Here is a 24,467-nt window from a genome sequence, read left to right on the forward strand (position 1 = left end):
GGTTTGGTGAAGATGAGCCCTTGGCATCCCCGGGGCCACATCTGCATTCCATTCTCCCTAGATGCTGACTATAAATACACATCTCTTCAGAGTCAAAGCTTCCACGGAGCTTGGCACCATGCTTGGAATTAACTGGCACTGTGACTTCTGTCTGCTCTCGCACACTGAAACTGATGCAAGCATTCTTCCCCCAAGAAGCAAAGCTGAATCAAATCAAAGTTTTCATAAAGTTTATAGAGGATGAACTTGGACCTTCAGAAATGTCAGAAAGATGCGAAGAGTGAGGCCTGCTGTTTATACACACACCATGGTACTGCATGGAGACACAAAGCAGATATTTCTGTCCAAGTAGCATTTGGGCTGTGGCTCTCTTCAGTCTCTCAGGGGTGCCCTGAGCAGGTTCCCTCGAACCCTAACAAAGAGGACAGTGAACTGACACAGTACAGCAGTGAGTGGTCCTGGACACAGCCTTGCCTCCGATGGCTTTGCTCCAGGCCCCTGTTCCATCTCAGGTGTTTTCTGATTGTAGAGAGTCACCAATTCTGGGCTCGTCACTGCCATCTCACCTGGCACACATACTGCTGTTGCCCTCAAAATGATGTTGAAATGCTGTTCATTGTTCACGTCCAGGAGATCTCTCGTCTCCAATTCGGCATTAGCATCGAACAGCTGCTATCTTCAGACACTTCAATTTGTTATAGACAACGTTAAGGAGAAACCGGGACCAGCTCAGACAAGGTTCTCTCAGTATCTGTACTTTCTCCCCCAAATTGCAAACATCTGGGCCTGCTCTTTAATACCACGAGCCTCTTGGGCCATTCTGTTTTCATGTTTGAGAAACACCGTGTCACTGTCTACTTTCCCTGCTGGAATCAAATGACAGTCTGATTGACTGGAGCCTGGGCTTTGAGGTAGCAGTGCCACGGGACGTGTGCCTTTCCTGTAAACTGTATTGTGTGGGCACTGCCCTAGGTCCCTGATGTGTGGGTGCCCAAAAGATGCAGTCGTAATTCAGCCACGGGATTTCTCAGCCTCAGCTGGAGCCCGGGAAGATCATCTCAGGGATGGAGTTGAAAGGGTGTTGTCAGGAGGAATTATATTAGGATGAAGAGTCCATATTTATACTAAATCATCATGTGGTCTAGTATCCTAGTCAGGTCAGAAGTCAGGTGTCTCTGGGTCTCTGACCAACAGGCTTCTGTGGTTTGCGCTCAGAGCTCAGTGGCAGTGGACCACAGAGATGTCAATGAGGAGTCTGACATCAGAATGCAACAGTCTTGGGGTGCCTGGGTGGCTCAGTCGGTTGGGCGTCCGACTTCGGCTCCGATCATGATCTTGCGGTCCGTGAGTTTGAGCCCCGCATCGGGCTCTGGGCTGACAGCTCAGAGCCTGGAGCCTGTTTCGGATTCTGTGTCTCCCTCTCTCTCTGACCCTCCCCTGCTCATGCTCTGTCTCTCTCTGTCTCAAAAATAAATAAATGTTTAAAAAAAAAAAAAAAGAATGCAACAGTCTTTGCTTGTCTGCTCAGGCTGACTTGACTGACGTGAGCTACGTCCCTATTTTAGAAGGCAAGGGGTACCGTGTCTATTACTGCTAAAACTGACAGTGGAAGACCCTGTACAGGGTACCTTCACTTATAGCCTCTTAATTTTAGTTTGTCAATAAACATGTACCCTAAGCTACCTGACAGCACTGTGCTAAGTGACCTAATAAAGTCAAGCATGTTTGATAAAGGCCTGCACTATAGCTGTCCCCCAGGATTCTGGACCCCCGGTCATTATGGATGCTAGGTGTGAATGGTCAGCGAGGAACAGCGGACACGCACATGCTTCCTATACCTGCTCTGTTCACACGCATGCTCTTAGTCCACGGGATTTCATTTACAAGTCGCAAATTCAAAAGTAAAATTATTAAGAATTTCAAGACAGTGATGGCAAAGCATTAAACCAAGCAAGGGGCCCTGTGTGGCTGCCTAGGTCACATGCCCATGAAGCCAGCCCTGAATGGGATCGTGGCTTTGCACATGACCCTATAGACTCTGTCCACCCCTGAGGACTGTACTTTGTCAGGGATGTAGGGAGCTGAGCTCTCAGCGTTGGGAGGGGTTGTGTTGCACAGGGTTTCGGGTATGGGGCTTCATATTTTGAGGCTCCCTTTCCTCATACTTGCTCTGCTATCCTGGGCAAACATTTCACTTTTTGGGACTCCATTTGCTGATATGTACAACAGGAACCTGATAGTACCGTTTAGAGTCATTAGGGGGATCAGGCGAAATAATGCATGCAAAACACCTGGTGCCCAGCATACGGTTGTCATTGGGCCAATGTTGGCTGCCATTGGAGGACTTGGGTGAGGCAATTTCAAAGCCATGGCGGGCGTGCTGCAGTGACCTCCTCCACACCTAGTAGGTGTATAATTCAGGTCTGCTGAATGCCAGTGACTTTGATGGGCATCGTGGATTAGTGGCTGTTAGCCTTCCCCCTAAGTGTCCCCCTAGCCCGGACCCCCAGCTCTGTGGATGGGGGATGGTTTTGTCTCCTCATGTCCATTTGTCATATCAGTCCCCTGCTTTTAATTGGGAGGACTCAAGCATTTGTTATAATTATGTAGACAGGAAAAACATGATTGCTGTATCACAGCACTATAGTATTGATTCAACTAAATCAAATGCTGGTGGAGGGAGAGGATTATTGCTCCAGGACCCTCCGCTGGCCTGGATGTTGTGACTGTTTCACGGAGATAAGCAGCCCTGCTGGGCCTGCTGGCACTCAGGTGCGGGAGGCTGTGGGGCTCTTGGTTATCTCCCCAGGCATAAAGCTGTACTAATTGCTTTGGAAGCGAGGCCTTTTCCCGGGCAGCAGCAGCATATGCTGCCTGAGTGCGTGGAGCAAAGATAAAGAGCCACCCTCCTCCTCCTTCACTGAAGTTTAATAATAAAGTGGAACTGTCACCATTTCCAATAAATTGTTTATTTTAATTTAGAAAAATAACGAAAACTGGCCACCTTCTGGCACGCCATTGTGGCATGTCTTCCTGGCTCGGGCACTCTTGAACCTTCTGTTCTCCGTAGCTGGCTCTGGAAGGCGTTCGGATCTCGGTGTTGGTGAAATCAACCACATGTCTTTCTCCATGTAATCAAACCTGGCCCTCACAGGGAAAAAGAAGTCATTTTCCAAGGCCCATTAGATGGTAGCGCTGCAAACCAGGAAATTGGCATCGAAGGCATTTGGAGTATAAAGCTTTGTAGGATTTTTTTTCCATGTATTTATTTTAGTGAATGTGAAATTGAGATAGTCTCACATTTTTCTGTCATCACTGTTCTTTCAGATGACTTTTTTCCTGTATTATCAGGGGGAGGTCAGCCCAATACCCCTTGCATGAGAGGTAAGCTGAAGGGGGCGCCGGGGTGGCTCAGTGGGTTAAGTGTCTGACTTCGGCTCAGGTCATGATCTCATGGTTCATGAGTTCGAGCCCCACATTGGCCTCTCTTCTGTCAGGATAGAGACCGCTTCAGAGTCTCTGTATCACCCCCCCTGTCTCTGCCCCTCCCCCACTCACACACTCCCTCTCTCTCAAAAATAAGTAAACATTAAAAAGAAAAAAAAAGAGTGAGTCGAAGGCCCAGATAAAGGTGATGTCTTCCTCAGGTGTTCAGGGAGGGTGAGTGGCAGTGTAGGACTTGGAATTCAGGCCACCTGCTTCTGCCTGCCACTCGGAGGCACCAATGCGAGCTCACTCTTCCACCCACCATGCAGCAGCTTTTCTCATCCCCATTTCACAGGGAGCAAAACTGAGACCTGAGAGCCAAAGCTACTTGCCTCAGGGCCTTGTAGCTGGTAAATAGTACAACCAGAACTAGGACTCAGTCTCCTGAATTTCAGTTCAGTTTTTTTTTCTTCCGGAGTCCATGGGTTCTATATACCAATTGCTTATATACAGTGATTATAATGTGATTGCATTAAATATGACACATTTTGAATCTTAGAGCAACCACAGCTGAGGACAGAGAAAAGAAAATCTGAATTGATGAAGATGCTTCAGAGCAGTCGGCCAGGCCCCTTCCTTCCCTTCCAGACGCTGCCCTTGGAGTGCACATGGGTAGGATTCCTCCTTAGCAAATTCCTCCAGGTTTTGAGTAGTGAAAGCAGTGGCCATTAAATCCACATGCACCAGGAGAGCTCTATGAAGTGCCTGACTCTGTCTGGCAGGAGTACTCACAGGACATAGGTAAATCGTGTAGTGTAATGCCAGTGATTAAAAACGGGAGGCTGGGGACAGGAAATGAAGGGGATCATTGTAATCCAAGGGCAGGGCTTTGGAAGCATTGTCCCAGCCAGAGTCATTGTGATGGTTGTGGTCATTAAGGTCCTTTCCTTTCAGTTAAGCGGCCCAAATCCAGCTAGATCTGGTCAGGCAAAGAACCAAATTTATTGGCTCGCTTACCTGAAAAAGCTAGGCATGCCTGGTTCTAAGAACCCAAACCACATGATTCTGCCTTGTTTCCTCCATTATGGGCTCTTTTCTCATTGGCTTTACCTTTATTCAGGTGAGCTCTTCCTCCCCAGAGGCTTGATGGCTGCTGGCAGCCCAGCCTTCTTCCCTACCTCTCAGTAGTCTCAGTGGAGAGAGTTTTCTTCCCCACATGTCAGTAGAGGCCCAGGGATTGGGTCATATGCCCATGCCTGATGGTGCCTCATGGAATTCAGGATGGAATTCACAAATTGGTCAAGCCTGATAAATGGGTTTACCCTTTGATCTGGAAAGGAGGAAGAGAGATGTTAACCCAAATGATATGAGGCACTAGTGGAGAAGGAAAATCGGAAAAAGGGGAATGGATGTTGAACAAGAAAAAACCACCCATATCCAGTGGGTATAAGCCTTAGTTTCCTCTGACTCACTCTTGATCAGTGGCTTGGTGAGGAGAAAGGACCAGTCTTGCCCAAATGTCTCCAGATGAGTGCTGTCCAGTAGAACTTTATGCAATGATGGAAATGTTCTTTGATCATCACTATCCAATGCAGTAGCCACTAGCCACATGGGGCTGTTGAGCACTGGAAATGAGACTGGTGGGACTGAGCAATGGAGTTTTGTTTTTTTTGTTTTGTTTTGTTTTTATGGGGGGGGAGAGAGAGAGAGCAGGGGAGGGGCAGAAGGAGAGAAAGAATCTTAAGCAGGCTCCATGCTCAGTGAGGAGCCCCACCACAGGACTTGATCTTACAATGGTGAGATCATGACGTGAGCTAAAATCAAGAGTCAGACACTTAACCGTCTGAGCCACCTAGGTACCCCAAGCAACTGAGTTTTTATTTTTAGGTAATTTTATTTAAATTTAATGTAGATGGCTACCTATAGCTCTTGACTGCCATAGTAGCTCTTAGTGGAGCCACATCACTGGAGATAGTTCCCTGGAAGGCAAGGCCTCAGTTTTGTGTAGAATGACAGGTGGGCCAAGGATTAAATGAAGATTGGAAGACCAGGATGATGAAGCAGATTTGGTCCAGGTATACAACAGGAGAAAACGGAGTCCAGACATGAGGGACATGAGAGGGAAAGACACAAAGAGAGAGTCCTTCATCTGTGATGTCGTTTGGAAACCCTTAACCTGGGGACATATTTTTTCCATGTAATATAAGGACCAGATTTGTACCAAAAAGAAAGAAAATCAGAATGGACCTTGTTATAAAGTTGGGTTGAGGGGAATTCCGTGACATGTTATTGCATTTTACTCCTAAGTGTCCGACAATGAAAGCAACCATTGTCTGAAGCAATCTTCCTGCACATGACATTCAGTTGCACATGGATTAAAGAAAAATTAAATGGGGTTGCTATGTTATTAAAAAAAACAACAATGCTGCGTAAACTTGTGTGGCCGAGCACAATGAAATGCAGTTGACAGAAATGACATCAGATGAATAGAATGAACTTGTGAAGGCAAGGTCTAGCCACAGCAATGTGAACCCAGGGCAGGTTAAAGCCCAGCCTCTCTACAAGCTGCGTGATGGGCATGTGTCATGAAGCTCTGCGTCCTGTAGGGTGTGTGGGGACCACCCTGAGGTGATGCCTGCTGAGCCTAAGTCGTTCCTGGTGGACATTAGCCACCTACGAGTCAGGTTTCCATAGGCGGCCATTCTTGGAGAAGGCAGACTGATCTGTTTTGATCCCTTCCTGCTCACCTGTAGCCAGGGACACCTGGGCTTCCTCAGATTCAGTTAACTGTCTGGATTTGTACAGTCATTGCTTGTGAAGGACATGCCATGTGCTTGGCATCCTGCTGGGCGTTGGGCATCCAGCAAGAAGAACAGAGAAGCACAGGTCTTGGTTCCTGGCCCTGTGGTTTGTCTGGGTCCATGGCCCTCAGCATTCCTCTCCCCCAACACCCAAGCCACTTGATGGTTACCTGTAGACTCACCTGTAGCGCAGGTGTAGAGATTAAGAGCTCATGGCCAGTACCTGGCATATATACATATGTATACATATGTGTATATATATATAAGTAGCAAATGTATAGCAGAGAGAAGGAGGCATTAGAATGGGTGAAGCAGACCTGGGTAGAACCTGGGCCAGGCAGCTAGGAGGTGTGTGAATTTGGGTACAGTGCTGAGCCTCACTCTTCCCATCTGCAAAGTGGGTTGATGGAAACTTACAGGATTGTTGTGAGGATGCAGTTACATGTTATTTGCTAAGGACCTATTATGAAGCAGGTTTCCATGACTCCATGCTCTGGTGAGCATGAGAGTATGATTGCTGTGAGGAAAGGATGGACCTGGGAAGGGGTCTTATGGGTTATGTGAATGTATCTAGGGTGAGCAGCCAACTTCAAATCCAGCCTTGATTTGTGTTAGGTCTGGGTGCCATTAAAGCTGAACCACTGTGAGGATCCCACTAAAACTTCCCAGTCCAGTTTTCCAGCAAATCTGCAGCCACCCCCATGACCAGTGGCCCCTGATGCTTCCTGTGGGGGCCTAGGGAGAATAGCATCTTAGACCATCAGCATGTCCTAAGATCCGTCTCTATGATCTATTCTTATTCTGTGATCAGTTTTTGGGTTCTCGGGCAGACACATCATGAGCTGGTGTCACTATCTGAATGCTGATGGAATTCTTGGGGCATTGAAGGGTCCCAGGGCATGGAAGAGAAAGAAAGCCATTCCTCAGCCAGGAAATCACCAGCAAACATTTTCCGTGAGCACACCCTTCCTGCCCCTCTCCGTCCCGGGTGACTCTTCTGTCCAGTTTCTTTAGCAGACGAGGGTGTGGATGCCTTTGGGGAGAGCCCAATTCATTTCGGTAGAACAGAAGTGGTTTTGGAATAGGCCAACTGGAAAGTAATGCCAGGCAGCTATGGTACTGTGGACACGGGCTTTGGGTCAGCGGACATGCCACAAGCTCACGTGGCCCTGAGCACATGCCTGGACCTTCTCTTGCCTCTTTGTTGAGAAGCAGAAACATAATGGGCTCCAGGCTTTCTTCCTTCTGCCCCCTTTCCTCTCCAGCTGATGCTGGCTTTCTGTCGATCCAACATAGCCAGATGGGCCTTAGGGATATTTCTGAAGAGGCTTGGTCCCTTTTTGTGAATTCCTTGAATCTCTTCTGATTTCTAGCCTGTGTCTCTCTTGCCGTAATCACAATTCTTACCTCATGACCCAGTCTTTATCCTTGCTCTTTAGAGATGGTTTGAGCACCTTTTGTGTATCAGATATGTGGTCTTCATGGGAGATAGAGTAGACCACAAGACATGCCTGGTCTCAGAACATCATTGTCTCGAGTGGGGGCAGAATCTAACTAGGCAGTTACATACCTGGAGTGCTAAGTGAAAGGTATATCTGAGCATGGGGTGGAGCATGGGGTCCTAAGGAAGCATTCTCTTTTAAAATTTTTTAATGTTTATTTATTTTTTGAGAAAGAGTACAAGCGGGGGAGGTACAGAGAGAGAGGGAGACACAGAATCTGAAGCAGGCTCCAGGCTCTGAGTTGTTAGCACAGAGCCTGATGTGGGGCTCAAACCCACGAGCCATGAGATCATGACCTGAGCCGAAGTCAGACGCTTAACCAACTGAGCCACCCAGCCCCTCCACCACTAAGGAAGCATTCTAAGTCACTGTCAGAGATGGGGGGTCTAGGAAATTTTCCAAGGCAGGAAGGCGGTGAGGTCTCCAAAGTCGATGGGACCAGGTGTGGCAGGGGAGCCAGGAAATGGATGGAGAGTGGATTCCCAGTGAGGAGAGCACGTACACAGGTCTCAGCAGTGATCAGAAGTGGAAAAATTGAGGGTAGAAGAGGATAAAGTAAGTTTTGAGAGATGAAACTGGAAAGGAAAGAAGGAATTTTAGATAAATTAAGTACTTTTCACCAGAATTAAATGAATTCTTTCCCTAGAATGTGATCACAGCTAAAAATGCATATGGCAGGTAAATTTTATATTGAATAAGTTCTTATGTTTTGAATTCTGAAGGGAAGAAGAACACACTATGGTCATTTGGGCCTGGGATGCACTGGTCCTGGTGTACACCCAAGGTTGGCATCACGTAACCATATGGACGCTAATGAATTTTCTACTTTGTCGTTTCAGCACTTCAGGGAGCATCTGGACAAGCTGTTTGCCAAAGGAATTGGAATGCTGGATATAGCTCTGAATGAGGCCTTCAACATTCTCAGTGATGTAAGCTCCTCTTTGACTTGCCTTTCTTCTGTCCAGGAGAATAGATGGATTTTTTTAAAATTGTTCCATCGTGGACCAGCAAATAATGCTAACAGTAGTTAGCTTCTGCTGTCATTGAGTGGCATCCATAGGTATCAGATGGGAGGGTGAGGCTGGCTATTCGGGTCCTCTGGGGACCCAGGTCCAGCCAGTGAGGCTGAGCGGAGTGTAAAATGCCCTCTGATCAGGGCACTCACCCGCCATGTTTGTTGGCTCTGGGACCACCAACACTTAAATACCTTCCAGTGCAGATTTTGCCTCAGAAACTTACAGTTTCTTCATAGAGTAGACTCATCCCTCATTGTGTTTCATACTGAATCCCTGCTTGTGGTGATGGTTAGCAGAAGAAAAACTTTCTCTGTGCAGTATGCTTAGGGAGTGCCGTACCCATCCCTGCCTTTCTTCCAGCCCCTTGGAGATTCCTAATACACAGTCACATAATCAAAGTTCCAGTAGGTACTACAGCAAAGAATGCCACTGAACCAACTGTTTCCCACACTTCTTGGAACAAGAATCCGTTTTTCAGGTACCACCTGTTAACATTCCATGAAAAACTTTGGGGAGTGCTGGGCTGGGGGTTCTGCCCCTCCAATACAATTGTGTTAAGCTAGAAGAACATGTGACTTTTGTGTTCTTATTACTCTGGGAGAGTAGTAGGAAAATAATGGCAATCTTTATCAATGCAGGTTCTGTATCATTTATGTAACTAGTATGTGTTGTGTATTTTTTAATATCAGACACTGGGAATGCACCAGAGAACAGACTACACAAAGGGTTTGCCTTAATGGACTAGTGTAAAGGTTGGGTAATTATGGCCCGTGAGCCAAATCCAGCCTGCATCTTCTTTTGGTAAATATTGTTTCATTGGAATGCATTCATGCTCACCTGACTACGTACCTTCTATGGCTATTTTTGCATTACATTGGCAGAGTTGATTAGCTATAGAGACCATATGGTCTGTAAAACCTAAAATATTTACTGTGTGGACTTTGCAGAAGAAGTTTGCTGACCTCAGGTCTAAATGGGAAAAGACAGATGAAGTACCTATGGAGAGCCCCATTGTGCCAGCATAGTAAGGACTTGCTGCTTTATACAGTGAGGTCAGGAAAGATCTCTCTGATTAGGTGACCTTGGTTGGAGTAGAGACCTTAAGGAAGTGAGGGAACAGTCACTTCAGAAGTTGCCAGCAAGAGGACAGAGTACAAAAGACCTAAGGCAGTGATGCTTGGCATAGTTACCATAAGAGACCAGTGTGAGGAGCAGAGCGGGGGAGAAAGAGAGTGCAAGGGAATGAGATCATGGAGGTAGCAGGGGCCAGACCCCATGGAGCCCTCCAGACTCTGGTGGGGGGAGGTGGACTTTGGCTCTTGCTCTGTGTGGGATGGAAAGTCACTGGAGTCTGAGCAGAGAATGACATGACCTGCTTGAGTTTTAGCAGTATTTCTCTGGCTGCTGTATTGAGAAACAAAGACAATAGCTGGGAGCCATTAAGTTATCTGGGTGATGCATAACTGGTGGCTTGGACCAGGGAGGTAGGTTAAGATGTTAAGAAGCAGAAAAATAGCAATCACTCTAGGTGTTTCAAACAGCCGGGATTTACTTCAGGGAAGTGGTTGCATAGGGGATGGAAAAGCTCAGAAACCAGAGAGTGAAACCATCCTCAGATGGGCAGCAGCAGGAAGCAGCTCCTCTCTAGGGTCGGGGGGAAAACAGGAGCAAGGGACGCCATTGGAGCCTCCTCCTAGTGGCCATCTAGATGGGAATGGGGCCACGGAGGGCTGCCTGGGAAAAGCCGGAGTCACAGGGGGAGGCCTGTCCTGTGGCAGCTGGTACCTTGGAAGAGGTGCAGCTGTTGCCAGAAAGCACCCAGGCCCCCAGATCAGAAGAAAGGGAGAGATGGCTTAGAAAAGCGTTGGCTTATCTTCTAGTGTTCTCCTTTGGATGAGCCTTGTCCAAACTCTTGGGGAGCCGGGAAAGTGTGGAATGCAGGGAAAGTCACGGGGCAGAACTGAGGGCAAACAAGCCCTAAACGGAGCAGCAGTTACGTTAAGCTGTTGCAGGAGCTGGGAGACCAGCCAGGGGCCCAGAAGCCCCTCTGCACCGAGTCTTCAGGCCGCTCGGTGGGGCCCCGGGTGTGGGTTTGCATAGGATCACCCACCCAACATCACACGGCTCATCCTGGTGGTCAGTTGTGCCCAGCTCAAAAACTGGAATCTTTCTCACTCAGCTACACTAGCCTCTCAAGCCCTAATTCTAGACTTTCTTTTACCAATAATATCCACTGGCACACAGAAGGCCATTGAGATTTCGGTCCTGAGCCTGTGCTGGGACTGCAGAGGAGGGAGAGATAAGGAGGGAAGGTGCCACATAATCGCCCTCGGCTCTTCCCTCCCACCTGGCTGCACGAGACTGCTGACTGCAGATAATTCACATTTGTGTAAGGCTCAGTGTTTGGGACAGCACAGCCCTCTTCACAGCTTACTAATAATTTGCGAACGTAGCTGGTCAGAGCAGGGGGCCAAGCTACATCTTTAAATTCTGATTTGAACCCTGGATAGGCACCGTCTCAGGGCTTGGAGATGCCAAGCTCTGCATATTTGGCAGGCTCTTTCTAGAAAGTCATATTGAAAGGATTTGTCACAATTATAAAATTGGTTCTCTTTTTATCTCAAAAGCCTAGTGTCTAGAGCAGGGGGAGGCACTCCGAACTCGTGAATCCCTTGTTTGGAAATGTGTCCTGCCGTGAATTTCTGTTTTCTGGCTCTTTGGCAGAAGTGGTGAAGGAGCAAGAGTTAGGGAATGCTTGTCATGTGAAGTTTGTGGCCTCTGGAGTCAGGCAGGTTGGGCTGAGAAGCCTGACTTGGTCAGAGCTTGCTGTGAAGCCTTGAGAAAACTCTGCTTTGCCTCACCTTTATTATCCTCATCTGTAAAATGGGGATAGGAATAGACCCATAACTTGTGAAGCCCAGTGCAAAATGAAAATACTCAGAAAAGGGGCGTCTGGGTGGCTCGGTCAGTTAAGCATTGGACTTCGACTCAGGTCATGATCTCACAGTTCGTGGGTTCAAGGCCCGCGTCTGGCTCTGTGCTGACAGCTCAGAGCCTGGAGCCTGCTTCAGGTTCTGTGTGTGTCTCTCTCTCTGCCCCTCCCTCACTCACTCTCTGTCTTTCTCTCAAAAATAAATAAACATTTTTAAAAAATTAAAAATACTCAGAAAAAATGAAAATGAAAATGTTCAGAAGCATTAAGAATCTTAAGAGAGTGACAGCAGAGGGTTGCCCCGAGTGCGGGCCCTGTGCACATGATATACCCATGAAGCTGGCCCTGGTGGACCAGGGTTGAGGATTCAGCACAATGAAGCAGTACCTGCCTCCCTTCCAGCAGGGCTGGGGTGGCTGGGAAGTGTCATGTCTATGACCATGGAGTCACTGGGCAGCCTCAACTCTTGCCAGGCTGCCTGTGGCTTCTAGAGGCAGCCGGAGCTCTCGATGCTTTGGTCTTACTTCCTGCCCACATCCTTGGGAATGTCCACTTCCCTTTATCTTCCCTTCTTTCCTTTCTCTTGCCCTGGTAACTTCTCTCTCCCCACCCTGTCCACTTACCAGTTTTGTTCCCAAACACTTCCAAGCCAGTGTTTCCCACTGCATGCCCAGCCGATGCTGGTCTGCCAGGATACTCTGCCCCAGGTGTTGTCGAGGTGGGGAGATGCCATCCTCCTGTCCCAGAGACTCACAACACACCTGTGCATATTCAAGGTCTTCAAAGTCCTCCAGGGAACAGACCTTTTAAAAATGTATTTATACCAGTTCTCAAACTTATTGACTCAAGAACTCTTTATATCATATCAGAACCTCAGGGTTAGAATCTTATAGAAGTCACAGCTCACCAAGCACACCTTCAGGCATAATGTGTCTTATACTCCAGCAGGGTCTATTAACCTCCCAGCACCTCTCAGGTCCAGAAAAATCACCAGCACACGGTGGATTTCTTTCCTTCATTCACATAAGTATTTGTGAACCAGGGAAATCTTCCACACATCTCTGTTCTGCCTTCACCTGTAAAAACCCTCTTGGGTCTGGCCAGTTAGAAAACCTAATGGGTCCAGTGTAAATTCTGGATAGCAAGAAATGGAAGGACCAGAAATGTTACAAAATGTCCCTGATAAGAGATTGGTTGACGGTTGGCACCATATTTTGAGTGCACATTTATCTCAGAGAGAGAAACATTTCCATCCTGTCTCTAGCTGCTAGGCTTTTAAACAGCCAAACATTTTGAAAAACACAGAGCTGGTTAATCTCCCATGAAAGTGAAGCTTTCTTTCGCTGTTTTCCACATCATCAGTATGACCTTTAAGTGATGTAATTCTCTCCTGTGCATGATGCCTGCCCTTGCAAGCCAATAGGAACAAAGAGTTATTTCTCAGTTACACAGACACACATTCTGTGTGTGTTTGTCTTTGTGTCCGTCTCTCTCCCTCACACATGCGCGCGCGCGCGCACACACACACACACACACACACACACACACACACACTTGAAATTGTGATTGTGACCGGGGCTCAGAGTGGTTCAGGGGTTACTAGATGAAGTTAATTCTGTTTTGCAATTACCTGCATTTCAGTGTCAGTATTTGCTCGGGTGACTTAAAGGCTTGCAGTTGTTGCACAAAGGACTTTGAAAGGAGCATTCAAATAAACTTCTAAGACTCTTCCAGCTATTGATCTCTGCTGCATTCATTAGTTTCTGTAAGAACACAGAGCCAGTTTGCTACAGTAGTTAGCATCTACCTTGTCATGTGACACCCGCAATTATCGTTTTTGGCGATGAATATGATCTTTGCAGTGATTACCTTTTAAAAATTTTTCTTAGCCAATTAAATAAAATTCGGTGACATTTCAAAGGCTGTTAATCACAACCAAATGCTCTAAATGTCAGGATGCATTGAAATTTTCGCTGCTAACTGATGAATCACTGAGCTAATTGTAGTTCCTCATCAGGCCCTTGTCATTGTTATTATTATGGAAAACACTTTCATCACTCCCGCTATTCAAAAAAAAAAGTTCTAGACAAATATGCAGAGAAGAGATATTACTCATCAAAGCATTTGAAGTTAATTGCATTCTTCAAAATTCTGCAACTGCAGATTGCTGCAGAGAATACCAGGGGCTCAGCCAGAGAGGAAAGTGATGTTTTTAAATAAACAGCTCAGGGCAGCCCTGTCTTCCAGTCTGCATCATTCAGATATCTTCATTTCCCACTCTTTTTTGCCTTTTGTTTGGGAGAGTTTTTTTCCGGGATGTTTTCGAATGAGTTGCATGAACAACAGACCCAGGGTGAACTCCAGCCCTCTTTGAACTGAAGCATAGATCACCTTTATTCAGTGGTCCGCTGCCGGCTTTATTCAGTGATTTGAAGACAATGTTGAATGCAGGCTCCCCAAAACATTTCCAGAACAACTTGTTGATAGGGCAAGACTGCAGAGATGTTTCTTCTTACTGCAGTAAGGAAGAAAATGCACTATGACCATAGAATGTTAGTAATGTCCCAAAGTGGAAGGGACAAAGTCATGTACTGGAGACTATGAAGTCTGGTTGAATGTGGGTCTTTCAGAGTAGAGGGGAAGGAAGAGGCTTGGTTAAGACTGGGTGAGAATCCTAATATTCTAGTTTAGACTTGGTGGATGCAGCAGAGAGAAGATTTTGAGGTTAGTGTTTTCCCCAAGAGTCTTAGGGTACAAATTGTCCTGTGACAGTTTCTACTGAGGAGTTGATGGGCCTTTCAAGACGTTCCTGGAATAAGCAAAAAAGTTATTTGCAATTTTTATCTTCCTGAGCAAGAGAGCTCTGGAATAGTTAGTTATATTGATAAAGACAGTAGAACCATAGCTATGTGTGATGGCTTTAGTTCCCAAGTATTAGTAGCTACCTGAGAATTTCTGTGATATTCCATCATGGGCCATGTATGCTCATTAATTCAAGGGCATTGGTCTGGTCTGAGTTGCAGGAGTGGCTGCCAGGGCCAGGACTAAAGTGAACCTAAGGCACAAAATTTGAGGAGCACTCATTCACTCTCAGAGTGGAGGACCTGATGACTGTCATGTGGCCCTAGAATTCTGGAAAGAGTGGAGGGAGGAAGAAGCAGGTGAAGGAGATGAGTGCTTATGGGGCCTTGCCATGTATCTCCATCTCCTCAAGGACCTTCATCTCTTTACTGGGAGGCCATAGAGTACGCTGAATCTGGAAGTAGGTTCTGGAGCTGGAGTGCCTGGATTTATATCCTGGCCACTACAGAGGGTAGCTGTGTGACCTTGGGCAAGTTAACTCATCTCTCTGTGCCTCAATTTCCCTACCTGTAAAGTGGTGATAATGATAGTACCTACCTCAGAGGCTAGTCAAGATTAAGTAAGTTGATACTTGTTGCCTGCCATATAATGTACATTTAACCTGTGTTGTAACAATGCATGGTAGTCTCATTTTATAAATGAAGAAAAGGATACTCTGACATGAGAACTTATTGCAGGCACATGGCTTGTGGTGCTGGGATGGAATTAAGTGCTTTTCACTATACTATGGCAGTCCATGTATGTTTTAGGTGGCTTTGCTCTATCCCAATATGGCCCCAAGAAATTCTTTCTGTCCATCTTTCCTTCCTTCCTTCCTTCCTTCCTTCTCTTCCCTCCTTCCTTCCCTCCTTCCTCCCCTCCCATTTCCCTCGCTCCTTTCCTTCCTTTGATCCTTCCATCCATCCCTCTCCATCCATCCATCCATCCATCCTTCTATCCATCCATCTATCCATCTCCAACCCTCCCTCCATCTCTCCATCCATCCATCCATCCATCCATCCCTTCCTCCCTCCATCCATCCATCTATCCATCTATCCATTCATTCATCCCTCCCTACATCCATTCTTCTATCCATCCATCATCCTTCTATCCATCCCTCCTTTCATTCATCCTTCTACCCATTTATTCATCCAGCTAGTTATAGTTTTCTCTAATCACAACTTCAGTCTCCACATGAGAATTCTAAGTGCACAGAGACTAGACATTAAACATTCAACTTGAGTGTTTTATTAGCTCTCTGGCTCACCAGGAACCAGCAGCAAATCTAAGACCAGTCTCCATCCTTCCCCAGTGCCATGGTCAACAGATCAAACATGCCCACTCAGTGCCTTTGCACATGCTCTTTGCCCTCTTTGAGACGCCCCCCCCCCCCCACAGGTACTCCCCCCTCCAGATGCTACTCATACATCACCTTCTTGGTGAGGTCTTCCCTATTTTTTCTAAAGCTGCCCCCTCCCCATTTCCTGTCCCCCCCACTTTGCTTTCTTTTCTCTTTTTTTGTTTCTTAGCATTGCTGTTATCACACAACATACAACAAAATTTACTTTTTACTTTGTTTTTATATGTCTCCCCACATAGAATACAAACTACACAAGGGAGGGGATTTTTATATGTTTCAGCCCCAGCTCTGTGTGGGCACTAGTAAATAATTTAGAATTAATGAATACATTTCACCAACTATAATGGTGGAAGTTTTCACTACTGAAAATTAAAGACTTTTTGTATATTTTCATGCCTCGGCATTGTCATGGAATTATAGGGTATTTAACGGACATGGTGTTGCTTTGAATTGTAGCATTGATAGCAATCATTAAGGGAGTTCTTCAACCCTGATTCAAGGAAAGGACACTAAGCTCTGGTAACCAGTCTGGTCACCCTGTCTACCACTCACAAAGACTGGGAGCTTTTATAATGCCATGTAAAACTGAAAGTTGAAGAAATTTAGGGTCTTACACACCAGTGGGCATAATCTTGGAATTTCAGCCTGCTATACATAATATGTTAATAAACTAATAATGTGACAAAATAAATATGTAATAAACTAACATGTAATGTTACTTGCTAACAAATACATATTTAAAGTTTTTTTAATTTATTTATTTTTGAGAAAGTGAGAGAGAAAGAGTATGAGCGGGGGAAGGGCAGAGAGAGAGGGAGATACAGAATCTGAAGCAGGCTCCAGGCTCTGAGCTGTAAGCACACAGCCTGACGCGGGGCTTGAACCCATAAACCGTGAGATCATGACCTGAACTGAAGTCGGATGCTCAACCGACTGAGCCACCCAGGCACCCCTAACAAATATGTATTTAAAACGAACCCTAACAAAAGGATGCCTGGGCTTCTAGTTTGAATTGGCCTGTTTCTGACTTTATGTGTCCAAAACCTCCTTGATTTTACTATATAGTGCAGTCCGTACCCATCAAGCCAGATTCATTCAGGTTTTAAAAGAGATGTTGCCGGCCACGTATGCTCTGCCCATGTCAAGTGTTCCTAGAGAGTGACTGTGCCAGTGCCTTTGGGGCTTGTATCATGAGGCAGTATCTGTGCTTGAAGGTAAGAGAGGTTATGTGTCCTCGAACCTCACTTCCCACCCTGCGTGTGTTTTTCAGAAATCCTCTCTGCCGTCTGGATTTAGTTCCAGTTTGTCAAAGCAAATATGGTGAATGCGTGGGGAGAAGCTTATGGTGTAGGTTGTGTTTTGGTGAAGTAGAACGAGCTCTTGTTTTGAGAGGCTGCCCAAGCCCAAGCCCTCATGCCTCTGAAGTCTCACGGATGTACAGAACTCTGGTGTGTTTTTTAGTCTGAACTTCTCTCTTCCGCAGTTCAACCATACTGGGCAAGGCAGCGTCTGCAGCCAGGCCATCATGCTCATCACCGACGGGGCAGTGGACACCTATGACACTATCTTTGCGAAGTACAACTGGCCAGATCGGAAGGTGAGTTGGTGCTGATGCCATGCAGCGTGGTCCATGGAGAATCTGTGTTGTGCTGTAACCCCCAGGTTGTCCAGGGGTAGGTGCCCCATCTGGACTGAATCTCATAAAGACTACTGTTGCTCAGGCTTGTAGTTTTTGGTTGACCAAGCCAAATACTATAGCTTTCCTTGTTTTCAAAATGACACTTTTTTTGGAGGAGAGAAGAAACCTGTAAAGACACATTCAGCGTGTTCAGTGAAAAGACTCACTGTGAAGCGTGCTTTGTCCATAGTGGGCAGCACCTTTGTTTTCCGTGGACCCAGAGCTGCTTGGTGAGTCCTGCATCTATAGATGGTGAAGTTGGCCATGGCGGCCACCCAGTCCTCTCTTGTGTGTTTCTGTATTTCTCTAGCTCCTCGTTCACCACCCTCATTACCCTCATTACCACCCAGAAGCTTCTCTCCATCTCCCAGGGCTGTTCCCCATCCTTGTCAAAGCTTGTACACTGTTCTAATTCCTTCTTTGCTTTCCAAGTTGACGTTTATTTATCTGCTGAACCCATATGTTAGGGTGTCCATGATGGATGTTAATGTTTTTGGTGTGTCTGAGTGCCAAAACCCAGAGATTCCTCAAGCTGTTAGCCAGTTTGAATTCCCTGGGGAGATCTTTTAAATTCTGGATACTTGTACTCTATCCCATGCCTACAGAATCAAGATTTCTAAGGATGTGGTGTGGTAATCCATGTTTTTAATAAGTTCCTCTAGTGGGCACCAATCAGCAGATTAGCAGTTGGTGATCTCTATCTCACCTGAATGGTGGGATTTTCACAGGAAAAAGGCCAGTCAGAGAAGGTGCTATCCCAGGGGTATCACAGAGGCGCTGTCCTGTCCCATGAGCCAGTGGCATTACTCTGACTGTCTCTATAAGTGCGTAAGACCATTCAGACCAAGTCTGTCCTACTTTAGCTATTTTGTGTATTTAATTTCCTGGAACCGAACTAACCACACACACTTGGCAAAAAGAAAGAGAAGACAAATGACCGCTGTGTTTTCAGCTGTATCCAGAGAGTGTGTGCCATTGAGGGAGCGTGACATGTCAAGGTGTCATCCCATGTTCCCTTAGTCATTCTTGGTACCCACATTGCTCTGATAACACTGACATCTCACCTCACTGAGTGTGCATCTGCATTTTAGAGATACATACGTTTTGAGCAACATGGTCCCTAAATGGATGCCAACTGCTTCTCCTGGTGCTCAACCTTAGAAAGAGCCATCACTTCTGAAGCTGGAGGAAACGTTTGCTGTGCTGGGCTTTCTCAGGGGATGTGGGACTGTGATATGGCTTAAGGGATGCCCAGGGATAAATGCGGCTGATTGCAGCTCCCGCAATAAGCACTACCTTAGAACCTAGCCCTCGTATAAGATGGCAGTTCACTGTTCGACAAGGAGATTTTAGATGTAGGATTTCAGGTGAGGGTTTTCAGGGACAGGTGGAGGCCACAGGTAATTCCTTGATAGATGTACTCATGTGAAGGGAAGAACCTGCTGGATACATGTGCACCCCTGGAGCATACAGCACGATGCTGAGCATGTGGCTGGTACCTAATGCACAGCCCTACTGTGTGGCTGAGTGACTGAGGGGCCTGGCGGGGTGGGAGGCCACAGTGCTAGTAAACATGGGTAGGGCCACAGACATTTTGCAGTCATGTGGAATGTTTGCAGGTGTCATGACGTTTCATAACATGTTGAAGGGTATTTTGACTTATTTGGGACCATCGTACATAAGAAAGTGAGAGGGTCTTTTCATAAGCAGCTTCATTAAGACCAAATGTGTTATCAGACAAGTCTCACATACTGAATTCTCTGAATCTGTCCCATTTGGTGATACTTGATGGATAGCAATTGCTCAATAATATTGGTATTTGAATATCCTTACTTGTAAGGAGAGGCATCGAATGAGGGCTTCAAAGTCACAGTTCTTCAGACAAAACACAAATGTCAACATATCTTGCCAAAGATACAATACTGACTTTCAACCAGGTGCTTTTTTGGATTAATTGGAACCAGGATTCTGGAAGTTTCAACATTGCATAAAGGAGCTTCATTGACTTATAAAGTATTATCAAGCAGAAGCAGATTTGACTTTTGTAACAAGAGTCTTCTTTTTAAAAAAAATATTTTATTTACTTATTAGAGTGGACATATGAGCACATGCGAGTGGAGGAGAGGCAGAGAGAGAGAGAGGGAGAGAGAGAATCCCAAGCAGGCTCAGCACTGTTAGTGCAGAGCCTGACTCGGGGCTCAGTCTCACAAACTGCGAGATCATGACCTGAGCCCAAATCGAAAGTTAGATGCTTAACCAACTGACCCACTCAGGTATCCCCAAACAGTCTTTTTCTGTGATTAGAAGTTCATAGCAGGGTTCCATCCCTCCTGCTGCATTCTGGAGAGTTTTATGGTGTTCACATATATACACGTACACATTCTCTTCTTGATGATTTGTCTGTGAAGTTGAGCGCAGTAAGTTTGCATGGATCCCAGTGTGATTTAGCATTGTGTTAAAGTGAGGAGATGTGCAGTGTCTAAGCAGTCCTCTTTCTCTGTTATTCTGAACATTAGATATTTAGCAGAGGACTCTGTCATGCCATAGTGGGCAGTCTTCAAGATCGTAGATACAGGAAATGGGTTCAGGAGAGAGGAAAATGATCTTTTTTTTTCAATATATGAAATTTATTGTCAAATTGGTTTCCATACAATACCCAGTGCTCATCCCAAAAGGTGCCCTCCTCAATACCCATCACCCACCCCCCATCAACCCTCAGTTTGTTCTCAGTTTTTAAGAGTCTCTTATGCTTTGGCTCTCTCCCACTCTAACCTCTTTTTTTTTTTTCCTTCCCCTCCCCCATGGTCTTCTGTTAAGTTTCTCAGGATCCACATAAAAGTGAAAACATATGGTGTCTGTCTTTCTTTGTATGGCTTATTTCACTTAGCATAACACTCTCTAGTTCCATCCACATTGCTACAAAGGGCCACATTTCATTCTTTCTCATTGCCACGTAGTACTCCATTGTGTATATAAACCACAATTTTTATCCATTCATCAGTTGATGGACATTTAGGCTCTTTCCATAATTTGGCTATTGTTGAGAGTGCTGCTATAAACATTGGGGTACAAGTGCCCCTATGCATCAGCACTCCTGTATCCCCTGGGTAAATTCCTAGCAGTGCTACTGCTGGGTCATAGGGTAGGTCTATTTTTAATTTTTTGAGGAACCTCCACATTGTTTTCCAGAGTGGCTGCACCAGTTTGGATTCCCACCAACAGTGCAAGAGGGTTCCCGTTTCTCCACATCCTCTCTAGCATCTATAGTCTCCTGATTTGTTCATTTTGGCCACTCTGACTGGCATGAGGTGATATCTGAGTGTGGTTTTGGTTTGTATTTCCTTGATGAGGAGCGACGTTGAGCATCTTTTCATGTGCCTGTTGGCCATCTGGATGTCTTCTTTAGAAAAGTGTCTATTCATGTTTTCTGCCTGTTTCTTCACTGGATTATTTGTTTTTCGGGTGTGGAGTTTGGTGAGTTCTTTATAGATTTTGGATACTAGCCCTTTGTCTGATATGTCATTTGCAAATATCTTTTCCCATTCTGTTGGTTTCCTTTTAGTTTTGTTGGTTGTTTCCTTTGCTGTGCAGAAGCTTTTTATCTTCATGAGGTCCCAGTAGTTCATTTTTGCTTTTAATTCCCTTGCCTTTGGGGATGTGTCAAGTAAGAAATTGCTACGACTGAGGTCAGAGAGGTTTTTTCCTGCTTTCTCCTCTAGGGTTTTGATGGTTTCCTGTCTCATGCTCAGGTCCTTAATCTATTTTGAGTTTATTTTTGTGAGTGGTGTAAGAAAGTGGTCTAGTTTCAACCTTCTGCATGTTGTTGTCCAGTTCTCCCAGCACCATTTGTTAAAGAGACTGTCTTTTTTCCATTGGATGTTCTTTCCTGCTTTGTCAAAGTTGAGTTGGCCATACTTTTGTGGGTCTAGTTCTGGGGTTTCTATTCTATTCCATTGGTCTATGTGTCTGTTTTTGTGCCAATACCATGCTGTCTTGATGATTACAGCTTTGTGGTAGAGGCTAAAGTCTGGGATTGTGATGCCTCCTGCTTTGGTCTTCTTCAAAATTACTTTGGCTATTTGGGGCTTTTTGTGGTTCCATATGAATTTTAGGATTGCTTGTTCTAGCTACGAGAAGAATGCTGGTGCAATTTTGATTGGGATTGAATTGAATGTGTAGATAGCTTTGGATAGTATTGACATTTTGACAATATTCATTCTTCCAATACATGAGCACGGAATGTTTTTCCATTTCTTTATATCTTCTTCATTTTCCTTCATAAGCTTTCTATAGTTTTCAGCATACAGATCTTTTACATCTTTGGTTAGATTTATCCCTAGGTATTTTATGCTTCTTGGTGCAATTGTGAATGGGATCAGTTTCTTTGTCTTTCTCTTGCTTCATTATTAGTGTATAAGAATGCAACTGATTTCTGTACATTGATTTTGTATCCTGCAACTTTGCTAAATTCATGTATCAGTTCTAGCAGACTTTTGGTGGAGTCTGTCAGATTTTCCATGTATAATATCATGTCATCTGCAAAAAGTGAAAGCTTAACTTCATTTTTGCCAATTTTGATGCCTTTGGTTTCCTTTTGTTGTCTGATTGCTGATGCTAGAACTTCCAACGCTATGTTAAACAACAGCGGTGAGAGTGGACATCCCTGTTGTGTTCCTGATCTCAGGGAAAAAGCTCTCAGTTTTTCCCCATTGAGGATGATGTTGGCTGTGGGCTTTTCATAAATGGCTTTTATGATGTTCAAGTATGTTTCTTCTATCCCGACTTTCTCGAGGGTTTCTATTAAGAAGGGTTGCTGAATTTTGTCAAATGCCTTTTCTGCATCAATTGACAGGATCATATGGTTCTTTTCTTTTATTAATGTGATGTATCACGTTGATTGATTTGCGAATGTTGAACCAGCCCTGCATCCCAGGAATGAATCCCACTTGATCATGGTGAATAATTCTTTTTATATGCTGTTGAACTTGATTTGCTAGTATCTTGTTGGGAATTTTTGCATCCATATTCATCAGGGATATTGGCCTGTAGTTCTCTTTTTTTACTGGGTCTCTGTCTGGTTTAGGAATCAAAGTAATACTGGCTTCATAGAATGAGTCTGGAAGTTTTCCTTCACTTTCTGTTTTTTGGAATAGCTTGAGAAAGATAGGTATTATCTCTGCTTTAAATATCTGGTAGAACTCCCCTGGGAAGCCATCTGGTCCTGGACTCTTATTTGTTGGGGGATTTTGATAACTGATTCAATTTCTTCACTGGTTATGGGTCTGTTCAAGCTTTCTATTTCCTCCTGATGGAGTTTAGGAAGCATGTGGGTGTTTAGGAATTTGTCCATTTCTTCCAGGTTGTCCAGTTTGTTGGCATATAATTTTTCATAGTATTCCCTGATAATTGCTTGTATCTCTGAGGGATTGGTTGTAATAATTCCATTTTCATTCATGATTTTATCTATTTGGGTCATCTCCCTTTTCTTGTTTGAGAAGCCTGGCTAGAGGTTTATCAATTTTGTTTATTTTTTCAAAAAACCAACTCTTGATTTCGTTGATCTGCTCTACAGTTTTTTTAGATTCTATATTGTTTATTTCTGCTCTGATCTTTATTATTTCTCTTCTTCTGCTGGGTTTAGGCTGTCTTTGCTGTTCTGCTTCTATTTCCTTTAGGTGTGCTGTTAGATTTTGTATTTGGGATTTTTCTTGTTTCTTGAGATAGGCCTGGATTGCAATGTATTTTCCTCTCAGGACTGCCTTTGCTGCATCCCAAAGCGTTTGGATTGTTGTATTTTCATTTTCGTTTGTTTCTGTATATTTTTTAATTTCTTCTCTAATTGCCTGGTTGACCCACTCATTCATTAGTAGGGTGTTCTTTAACCTCCATGCTTTTGGAGGTTTTCCAGACTTTTTCCTGTGGTTGATTTCAAGCTTCATAGCGTTGTGGTCTGAAAGTATGCATGGTATGATCTCAATTATTGTATACTTATGAAGGACTGTTTTGTGACCCAGTATGTGATCTGTCTTGGAGAATGTTCCATGTGCACTTGAGAAAAAAGTATATTCTGTTCCTTTGGGATGCAGAGTTCTAAATATATCTGTCAAGTCCATCTGATCCAATGTATCGTTCAGGGTCCTTGTTTCTTTATTGACTGTGTGTCTAGATGATCTATCCATTTCTGTAAGTGGAGTGTTAAAGTCCCCTGCAATTACCACATTCTTATCAATAAGGTTACTTATGTTTGTGAGTAATTGTTTTATATATTTGGGGCTCCCCTATTCAGTGCATAGACATTTATAATTGTTAGCTCTTCCTGATGAATAGACCCTGTAATTATCATATAATGCCCTTCTTCATCTCTTGTTACAGCCTTTAATTTAAAGTCTAGTTTGTCTGATATAAGTATGGCTACTCCAGCTTTCTTTTGACTTCCAGTAGCATGATAGTTCTCCATCCCCTCACTTTCAACCTGAAGGTGTCCTCAGGTCTAAGATGAGTCTCTTGTAGACAGCAAACAGATGGGTCTTGTTTTTTTATCCATTCTGATACCCAATGCCTTTTGGTTGGCACATTTAGTCCATTTACATTCAGTGTTATTATAGAAAGATACGGGTTTAGAGTCATTGTGATGTCTGTAGGTTTCATGCTTGTAGCGATGTCTCTGGTACTTTGTCTCACAGGATCCCCCTTGTAGGATCTCTTGTAGGTCTGGTTTAGTGGTGATGAATTCCTTCAGTTTTTGTTTGTTTGGGAAGACCTTTATCTCTCCCTCTATTCTAAATGACAGACTTGCTGGATAAAGGATTCTCGGCTGCATATTTTTTCTCTTCATCACATTGAAGATTTCCTGCCATTCCTTTCTGGTCTGCCAAGTTTCAGTAGAGAGATCCGTCACGAGTCTTATCCGT

General features: G+C 44.8%; 1 protein-coding gene across 1 annotated transcript in view; it reads left to right on the top strand.

Annotated features, from left to right (window-relative positions):
* CACNA2D3 (calcium voltage-gated channel auxiliary subunit alpha2delta 3) overlaps positions 1-24,467 on the top strand; it is an 857,341-nt gene that overhangs the window by 447,733 nt on the left and 385,141 nt on the right. The window contains exons 10-11 of the mRNA XM_047096680.1: positions 8,569-8,658; positions 17,362-17,475. Of these exons, the coding sequence (XP_046952636.1) occupies positions 8,569-8,658; positions 17,362-17,475 (204 nt within the window). The remainder of the gene's footprint in view (positions 1-8,568; positions 8,659-17,361; positions 17,476-24,467) is intronic.

Source organism: Lynx rufus, unplaced genomic scaffold (assembly GCF_022079265.1).
Source record: "Lynx rufus isolate CCGP_SWC_20201006 ecotype Redwood Valley unplaced genomic scaffold, mLynRuf1.p SCAF_4, whole genome shotgun sequence".
NCBI lineage: Eukaryota > Metazoa > Chordata > Mammalia > Carnivora > Felidae > Lynx > Lynx rufus.